This window comes from Sinohyriopsis cumingii, chromosome 9 (genome assembly GCF_028554795.1).
Source record: "Sinohyriopsis cumingii isolate HCF-2022 chromosome 9, ASM2855479v2, whole genome shotgun sequence".
NCBI lineage: Eukaryota > Metazoa > Mollusca > Bivalvia > Unionida > Unionidae > Sinohyriopsis > Sinohyriopsis cumingii.
Window position 1 is genome coordinate 20,423,670 of NC_142969.1, and position 10,818 is coordinate 20,434,487.

General features: G+C 34.8%; 1 protein-coding gene across 1 annotated transcript; it reads right to left on the reverse strand.

Annotated features, from left to right (window-relative positions):
• Positions 1-9,570: 9,570 nt before the first annotated feature.
• LOC149791355 (general transcription factor II-I repeat domain-containing protein 2-like) lies at positions 9,571-10,257 on the reverse strand. Its single transcript, XM_089971339.1, has one exon. It carries the CDS (start codon positions 10,255-10,257, stop codon positions 9,571-9,573), a length of 687 nt encoding a protein of 228 aa, XP_089827465.1.
• Positions 10,258-10,818: the final 561 nt, after the last annotated feature.

The window sequence follows — 10,818 nt, forward strand, 5'->3', positions numbered from 1 at the left end:
AACGTGAAGATTAAACATTATTCAAGTAAATTTCAGATTTTTTAAAAAAACTACAACAGTACTATAGTATAAAAAAAATTAAAAGAATAAAATTGTCATCAATTAGCCTAAATGAATGATCACTTTGAAATTTTCTCTGCAAACAAAATCACATCTCCATTTCCGCCAAAGAAACTAGGCCAGTTAACACCTGACATTTCTCTATCGTATATGTAAAGTTTAATTACCATGATTAAATTCAAGGAATAAAACAAAATATACCATGCATTATATGTGGCCCTAAAGAACTAATTCTGAATAAATATTTTATTCAGCAAACAGTGTTACATGCATTAAGACTTAAACCTAAGGAAATAAGGTGGGGCATAAAACTTGAGAAAAACAGTTGCCACATGTACGGTAAATTGTGACTGCAGATTTGAACTGTTAAAATGAAGTCCATGGCATCGTAAGTAACAACAAAATAGGCCTCGTTTATTTGGTAATCAATTGCTGGTGTTTACACATACACACACTGTCGAACATGGTTTCTTTTGAAGTATGTCCGAAGGGCAGTCCTTTTCACATGATCAATGCAAGGATAAGGATTATATTCATTAGTCACACTGGCTTTATTGTTTGCGTACTTTAATCAAAACTTTAGCTGTTTTGCAATTTAGCCAGAACTGACCAGAATATGCAAAAGGGTCTTGTCATCGGGGAATAATAAGGCGTATCACATGGAGAAAAAGCACGTCAAATGGGCGGTCGCACTTTGGGGCAAGGGGGGTGAATAGCCCCCCCCCCCCGTTCTATTGTCAGACAGATAATGTGAAACTTTGACCTCTTATTTTTTAATCACTGCTTTTTAAACTGCCCGAAGAATAGTTTTATATCAGTTCCAATTATTACAGATTACTGTTTATGCATACTACATGTATACAATGCATTTTTTTAATTTTTAATTTTTATAAGAGTACTGAAAATTGTGTTTTCTCGAAACACGACAGGTTTAGAATCTTATTTTTAGCAAAGCTTCCATTTGATTAAAATCAGATCTAAATTTCACCTAGAACAGTAGTGAGTTGATTTAGATTGTGCCGTGTTAAGGCATGTATGTCAACATCTTGAAAATACATTTACTCATTTCACCAGCGCGATCAAAGTTTCCTCAGGTAAACAATTTTTGTTTCGACAAGTCTGACGGGCACCTCACTTTGAATACAGGATGGACCGGAACTAAAACCAGAAGGGGCCCATGGTGTCGGGCTATCAGATTATTTTTAGCACTGTTGTTTTAGATAAAATATATGGGATTGATTGTTGCATATTGTGGTCACTTGCTCGTCCTGCCTATTTTCGTAACTCACACGTTTCCCAGGATTTAAAATGTCCAAAGGTATGTCTGGAACAGCGCCAACTTTTAGTCTAGGCCTAGCATTTGCGTATCCTTGAGCTGCTATTTTTTCATGATCCCTCTCGTAACAGTCCTTTGAGAAATGTAACAAGCACATAATGCTGTATGGTGTTGCTTTGAAATCGACTCGTTTGTAATAATGTACCCATTATTTGATTATGCCTTTATCTTTCGGAAAAGAAAAGAAAATATGTCCACAGGCTTTTCTTAACGTTATATTACACCCGTAAGAAACGCAAAACGGTATTGTCCTTTACTCTGGCAACTCCCACTTGGGCTGCTGGAGTCGCTACTATGACGTCACATCCCGAAAGTAACCGAAGAGACGCGGAAATTTTGCATACGAGGTCACGGAAATTCAGCTCCTAGAAGATAGGCCAATATTTAAATATTGGCATTACGGTCGCAGATGATACTTCAGAATAAGGTTTTCTGCTATAGTACTTTTATTATTATTCTATATTTCTATTGGTTTCTGGTCTCCTTTAAATGCTTTATTGTTTCAATGATTTTCTTTTTCAGATCACCATTACGATATTCTAGAACATGCTTTTTTAAATAACTGTTCTAATGTTGCAGACATAAACATATATTCATCTTTAATTGTTCTAGTCAGTGATTTAAATATTCTTTCACTAACAAAATACACATTATTTCTATCACTTCGAACTAAATAAAGAGGACAGAGGTACTGACAGATATTATGGAGTTGTTTTCAATTTATTTTCGTTAATAGAGAAATCGTCTCGTTGAGGTTACGGCAGTCGTTTATACTCTGATTTGATTTCATGCCATCCTCAAACACATCTAATTGACGATTGATTATCTACAACGTAATCTGGAGATTATATTTCAACTGCAGATGATAAAGTTGGTTCGTGAACTGCTATAGCTATTTTGGATTCTCGTTCGGGTATAAATTTTATTCTGCGCTGGAATTCATCATTCATTTGTTCGATTTGATAACTGCCTGTTTGAATTCTGACAACATTCCAGTCTATTGTTCCATGATCTTTATTTTTATTTGCATATACAAGCGAATTATTCGCCTGTAATCCACGGAATCGTTTTGATCTGATATTTGGCCAATTAAGGTATACTCGTAATTGTGATAGTGCGATTTCTTTCACTTGGATTGCAGTTGGAAAATTAACATTAAATTCAGGATTACTTGAGCTTACTGCTATATTTGTTGTTTTTTGTCGGAGATGTGTTTGTTTCAATCTGTTGAAGTAATTCGTTCGGAGTTGACATTATTTAAATTCCGATTTTCTAAATCAATCACAGTCATTGTTTCCTTGTAGATTGTCATAGAATAAGGCAAGAAATAACTTGGTTTTCCATTAGAACGATTTGACCATATTTCGTTGTACATGCGTACAACGTTACCTAGGGTGAATAATTGTTTTTCCAAATAATCGACTGTACTAGCATGTATCTCGTCGAGAATTACTTGCGACGAGAGACATTAAAACCACGATATGTAAGGATATTTTACCCTGACTATTACTGACTCTCCTAAGGATTTAAGGTAGATTCCATTTCTAACCGACACTGGTCGTTTTGAATCTTGTCAAGGACTGAACGTTCTCCATTATGTTCTCCAGCCATAGGGGTAAGTGTTAAATTCATATTTTATTGAAATGTAAACCTTATTCAGGTTTTAATGTCTTATCGTGTAATGATGCATTTACTACTACGCAGATTTGAAACGTTGTGAACTTTGAATTACAAGTTGCTATTAGCGTTTATTTTATTAGTATATATCTATAGATTTTTCAGAACCCATTATTATGACCAGTTTGGTTTCATTGTAGCTGTTCAGGACTGTGCAGAGCTGTCTGAAGCTGTTCAGGGCTGTGTAGAGCTGTCTGAAGTTGTTCAGGGCAGGTTAGGGATGACTGTAGCTGTGTAGTATTGACTGTAGCTGTTTATTGCTGCGTGCTGTCTATACGTATGTGTATACGTATGTCTGAACATGTGGTGGAGCTACGAACGTAGACGTAGCCAATACAATGGTTCTGTATGCTGTCTGTACGTATGTGTATACGTATGTCTGTACATGTGGTGGATCTGTGAAGGATGTGAGCGGCCGATAAAAGTGTGGGCCAGCCCAAGGACTCCGTTAACCTCTGTGGTTCATTAGGTTATGAATCATACGACTATAAAAGTGTCAAGAGGCATATGTTTGTTCCAATTGATGATTCAATTGAGTACATTTTCAATTGCATGAGATTATTTTGAATCTTATTTATCTTATAGGAGATTATGTGAAATCTCGCTTACATTGCATAATATAGGAAATTATATGAATCTCTTACAGTGCATACTATTATTTGAAAGGTATTTGAATTCATTGAGATTATTTGAATCTTAATCGTATTCCGTACGTGAGATTATGTGAATCTTATTTACCGTGCATAATATCATAATATTATTTATAACATATTTGAATTCCTTGAGATTATTTGAATCTGACTTTCCATACGTAAGATTACATGAATTATATTTTCATTTTTCAATTTGTGAATGTGTGTGTAGAGTGAATGCATCAATCGTATGTTGAGAGCGTGAGAAAATCATTGTATTTATATATATATATATATATATATATATATATATATATATATATATATATATATATATATATATATATATACGTTTTTATTAATTCATTTCATAAATTTCCATCGTCCATCACATTGTGTTTGCGTTATTCATTTAATCCAAAACCCACTCGGTTACGATTCTGTTACATAGATTTAAATCATCTCCGTGAACTCTAAGACTTGTTGATAATAACGACGATAATTTGGAGTATGCTAACGTCGCTGTATGTACTTTGATTATATAATCATGCAATTTTGTGCTTATGCACGTACATATTTCTTTTTGCAATGATATTAAGAATACTGGCAATCGTTGTTGCAGCTGAAACACAATCTGTTACAACTGCTGGTGATGGTGTTATTGTTGATAATAATACGCCGGTTCCAGCAATAACAGCATACACTGAATAAACAATTACCCCAACGACAACTACACGTCTGCGATATTTTGTTTATGCTTTTACTGTATACTCGTTAACGATATTATTTAGTTTTGATTGCCATTCACTTGCTTGATTGTATCTAAAACGTTGAACGTTGATCGGAATACTCATTATATTTTCATTAGGTGGGAATTAAGCTACTAGTTCAAGGCAACAATAATAAATCAAGCCGAGTTTTTTTACTTCGGGTTCCACAGTAAATGTTTCGCCGTCGTTTTGATCTAACATCACTAATATAGATCCAGGAAATCCACCTAACTGAGTCAGTGGATAACGCCGTGAAATCGTGGTAGATATTATAAATGTTGCAACATCAGCGCGATGTTTAATGGTTTTATTAAGAATTGACCATAATGCTAGGTCAGACGCTACTATATATACCAGGTTGATAATTTGCTTGTGGACAATTTTAATCAGATTATTTTTTTTTAATATCAGGATTTCCACTTATAACATCTTCTAGTCTTTTTCTAATATCATCGATATTACTCTGCGCTATCGTGATTAGCTCTGAAAAAGATTTATAATCTCTGATAACACCTAATCGTTTATTAATCGTTACGATGTCTGACATAGCTGTTTTAATGTCGCAGAGTTTTGCTTTAATATCAAGGAATTTTACGTCAACAGTCAACGGACTTCCAATGAATTCCTCTTCGATTTCATTAATTTGTCTAAAATTTATACAAAGATTAGTAAACATACTTACGTGAGCGTCATACTCAGCTCGTAGTGTGGATAATTTAGTATCTACTGTGTCTACATATTGTTTGCTGCGGCATCTTCCTCAGATGTTGGATATCTTAAAACAACTATTTTATTTCCATTCATGCTGAGTTCACCTGTCATTATATTACCGATATATCGTAAACGATTAGCAACACTTTTGCAATTTCATTTCTTATATTTGTGATTTATATACTTGAGTCTCTGATTTTTTCGTCATCGTTAAACACTGGAATGTTATCTTTAGTGGCAGGGAGAACTCTACAAATTATGTCATTCCATTTGATATTACTCGTCTTTAAAACGCTGTATTTATCCTGAAAAATAACATCTTCATCTCTGTCAACTCCAGAGAGGTTCATAATGTCGGCAAGTTCATCTTTAGTCGCGCGATTTAATAAATCAATATCAACTTCATTATATTGTCTTTGATAGAAGAATATCTTCCGTAAATATCAACCATTATACTTTAAGATCCGTTTAAAACAATTAACGTCTATTTGTATAATCGTGCACGACTTTATGAGGTGGTAATGATGATTTTGATATAGTATTTAACACATTAATTACTTCACAACCACATATTTGCGGATCAGTGTTTGTGTTGACAATGATGAATACCAAAATGAATTATTCTTGGCGTATATTAAAAATTATATTGGCGGAGGAAGCCCACATTAATCAAAATAAATAGAACCATGCGGATCAAATGCGTTTGCAACCAAGTGAGTACCAGGCCCAGAACTATTCTCAAGATTAATAATTCCTGTTTCGACATTGTTTGGTTGTTTTGGTAATTGATCACGCATAAAACACCTCTGAAATCTTTTATTTTCAGCTTGTTGGCAGCATAAATTAAACCATAATTTGACATTGGACGGATTAACGAATAGTTCCTGGCAGTCTCATGCCTTTTCTGTATCGATTGGAGGTTACCGGTAGTTTTAGACCCCTTCCCCTTTTATATTCTCCCTCCTGTTATTTGTTCACTTAGCTTTTTACCAGTATGTCCAGCAACACCACTTAAAACACCAAGTGCAGCTGTTTCTGCAATGGTTGTAGCTGCAGCGGCTATTAATGTCGGTAAAGCTGCAAAATGTGTAAATATATCACCTGTTTTATATGAATTTTTAATACCGTTGGCAGAAAGATTGAGCTTAACTCCTATTCTTGATTGTTGGATGCTATTTAAATGGCTAAATTGACGTTCAGACAGCAATATTTTATTCAGACCACCTGCGATTTGTTCTTTTTTTAGTGATATTTTTATTCCATAGTTCTTTGCTGAACTTGGTTGAAGCTTTTTAATCTGACCGGGGCTCAGACTGACACTATCATGATGATATGACATTTATACATATCGTGAGTGATTTAAATACATGTTTTATACTGTAGCATCAACAACTCTCATTCGTCTACCAACACCTTCAAGTAACATTGATTTGTCGCTGAGCATAACAGCAACTGCTCTGTAGTTAACACTAGCACCTGGATTTACACGAGCTGGAAAGTGAATATCAACGATAGATTGTCAAGATAAATCAAGATGTTCCAACGAAAAGTAATAAATCGGATACAGATTTCTCAAATCTAACTGTAATATTTGTAAACCTTATCTATATTTTGATCAGGTCCCATAAATGTCATTAATCGATGATATGCACGTGCTATGTAATTATTTTCAAAATATACGGTTATATCTTCAGATGCTTCTTGATGTCAGTTTATCGGTAAAGAATCTTTACTAACTGCAATTGTGTCAAATATCATATGACTACGTTCTTATAAATTTAGTCTATCAGCATTTTGTAAAGCGATAAATATATGTATCGGTGCTGAAACTCCTTGTTATGAGGCTATATGCCATGTAAATAACCCAACAATATTACTCTGAATGCTATATGTGGTCATTGTTAACCATGATAACAATGATTTACTACCTGAATCCATAAAAGAAAGTAATCTTTGTTCTTCGGCAATTGATGGAGTCATTATTGGCATCCACAGCGAAAGTTTAAAAAATATTACTTTACCAGCATTAACAGCGGCTAGTCACCAAATAGCATCATTATCGTTTCCCTTTCTTACAAATACAACTGTATGTTTCGCTCCAAAGATAACTTTTCTGACATTTCTACAGGATCCAGAGATGTGAGACAGTGGAATCGCGCATGCAAATCTTCTACAATCTCGCTTCAGCATTGATTTACGTATAGAAAATCCTAATTTGTAATCGTCGTTGATGTTCTGTAACATCAGAAATGCAGCGGCAGGTCTGGTTATTGCCCCAGCTGGTTGTGGATCAGACGCAGTATTTTGTGGTACTTGTACTTTAAAATATTGTTTATGATCAGGATGGTTAGTGTTATCTTTGGCGAACATTACTGACGGTCCAGCTGATCTAGTAAAATCAGCTGAATATCTTCCTAAATTTAATATCGTTTTAGCAGCATCAACATCTTTTGAATTGTTTCAATTTTTCCGTCAATCGTGTACATAGCGCAGTCAAACAACACCAGAATACCTTTGTTAACAAAACCAACTATGTCATTATCATTATATGCAGTATCATCTGCTTTTATAATTTCTCCTTCTACTTCAATAAATACTTCAGCAGGGAATAAATATCTACTTGTATCTTAAACTTGTAATTCGATTCGACCACGCTGATCTGGTACACGAATAAAACTGATAATCACGTACAGATGAATCTTTAAGCAATGGTGCTTCCATATCAAACGCTGGATCAAAAATATGTTTAAACATCTTATTATAACTACTTTCGTCTAACACGAAGACCACTTCCTGAAATAAAACTTGTATTTACCGGCAAAATTTCATTAGTCAATTTTGTAGGAACATCTTCATTAACAGTCAACTCTGCTAGTTTTTCATTTGCAGCTTGATTTATTATTTTACTAAATTTTGCAAGCATTACTTCAGTTCTGTGTAATTTTACTGGTTGTGGTTTCTTCTTACTAATCAGGCTAATCTTTCTTTGATCGATGAAAATACTTTACCGGCAACATTACCAATAGCACTAATACCTTTACCACGAACAGTCTCAATAGCGTTCATTCCTAATTGTTTTGCTATCGGTATTACTTTTGTAGCTATTCTCTTAAATAAACCCATAACAACATCACCGAGTTCCTCTCCGCAAATCGCTTTGTAAGGTGGAAATCGTTAGTTTACTACCCTAACTATTACAGGCCCACGTTGAGCAGTGTGTATAATCATTTTTAAATTAATGCTGAGTAATTCATTGTTTCAGTCGTGTGATAATCATCAGTGATTTCATTAATAAAAGGATGATAAATGTTGCTATCCATAACACCGCCAGTAAAGAATCTTCGACAAATATCAGATATTTCATTAATAATTTCAGGAGAATTATTACCTCCTATCAGAATTTCCAATCTATCTACGGCAGAAAGGACATTGTTAGGACCAGCAATAAAACCACTTCCTTGAGTAGAAAAACGAATTCCAGTTGCTCCTTCTTCCTCACTTATTGTTACATTCGCTTTTCTCTTCCATAATCTTAATGATGATCTTTCTACTTTTGCTTTTTTAAGTTGTTGCTTCATTTCTTCTTCCTTTTGTCTTCTACTTTGTGTTTTTTTCTCATTAATATACTCATCTGCTTTATTCTCAAAGACCTCAAAATTATAAATATCTACTTTAGATTGTATTCGCATAGTATTAGTAGCGACACTGTATCCTTAATCCAATCGGTAGCTTTTAAAGTATTGTAATATTCGGGTTTTACATATTTTTCTCTTTCACGATATCCAAACGCGGCAATATCAATTACTTTGTGTTTTCAATATCGGCAATACCTTCAGGAGTAAATTTATCTATTATCTTGGTTCTGACTCTTGGTAGGTGTTGTGGTTGATCTTCAGGTTGTGGTTGAGGAGGTTGCTGGGGGTGGTGGTTGAGCTACTTGAAGACGGACACCAATATCAACAGGCAATGTTTCAAGAGCTTTTTGTGTTGCCACGGTTGCTGTAACAAATTTCTTGGTTGGTTCGACAATCGGTTTAATAATTGTTCTGAACCTTCTGCAAATTCAACTTGAGATTCTTGACGTTCTTGTAGTTTTCGTCTGACAGAACCACGGACGGGAAGAAATTTCTTAATTGCTTCTGATCTTACTCTAACTCAGAGGTGGGCAAACTTTCCAGTGCAAGTGCCGCATACACAAATTTACACGTTGTCGCGGACCGCATAGTTCATTAAGGAAAATAATTAATATTTGAAATAGCAAAAACAAAAGGTTTTCTAAATAGCATCATAATTAATCTTCAGTTGTTAATATGTTGTTAATATTTGAAAACTTAAACTTCAAAAGAAGCACATTTATTTGATAAACAGAGTAACATAAACAGAGTCAGTACGAATGATGCAGCTGATCACATTCATTGACCAGTTTGTCAAAATTTGGTGACAAGTCGCTCGTGCTGATCTTTAAAACTGAGTCAAGATTTGAATCTGTGAGAAGCGATCTGTTATTTGACTTGTTGACTTTCATAGTAGAGAAAGTCTGCTCACAAATGTAGGTTGATGCAAACAACACAAACATCTTTCTAGCAAATTCTTTCAGAATTTGAAACTTTCCTGGGTGCAGAGAAGCATAAAACTCAATCAGGGGTTTGGTTTCAAAAGTTATTCTTAAGGAGTTGTCGGCCTGCAAATCAATCAGTTCCATCTGCAGTTTTTCAGTGGCTGTTTCAACGTCACAAGCAAAGGGTGAGCTGAGCAGGTCGAACTGTTGTTCCATTGCCTTGAAATTAGCAAACCTCCAGATAAATTCTTCTTTTAAAGCCGTGATCTGACAACTGTACTTATCAGAAAATGCTTGTGAGACAGTATGCGTCTTCAAAAGAGGAAAATGAGCAAAGTTGTGCTCATTCAGCTGCTTCGCAAAAAGTTGAAGCCCCATTTGAAAGGATTTCACTTCCACGTACAATTCATGAGCAAATACACCTTTTCCTTGAAGTTTAGTGTTCAGCTCATTCAATTTTTGCATTATGTCCACAGCAAATGCAAAATCACAAATCCATTCTTCACTCTGCATTTGTTTTGAAAAGTCGCAAGAGATATCTTTCATAGAAAAAAACATGAGAATCTCTACTTTGAGGTCACACACCCTCTTTAGTACTTCACTTCTTCGTTTATATCTTCAAATTTCCAGACATGACCTCCGCGTCCAATAACTAGTTCTGTGACACGAAATAACTCAAAACAGATAAATAACCTTTGCCAAGAGTACGTTTTGTTTATGCAATGCGAACCCAACCTCCGGAGTTACATTTCTTTTTTTCTTGTCTCTGAATTTCCAAACATTCGATCTAACAAGATCACTTAGTATTGAGGTGTCACTCCATCTGGGTTATATGTGGGGTTCCATGGTACAACTGATTGCAAGCTTGATGTGGTAACATGTCAATGTAGTTTAGAAATGATGGATTGCTTGTACATGGGGATATTAATGCATGATATGTATTTGTTCAATAGGATGTGTGTACGCCTGATACTGAATCGAAGTAGAACAGTGTTCCTTTGATGGCTAATGGCACGGCTAATGTTAATGGCTAATTAAAAAGGGAACATGAAAGACGACAGACTCTCCGTGTGA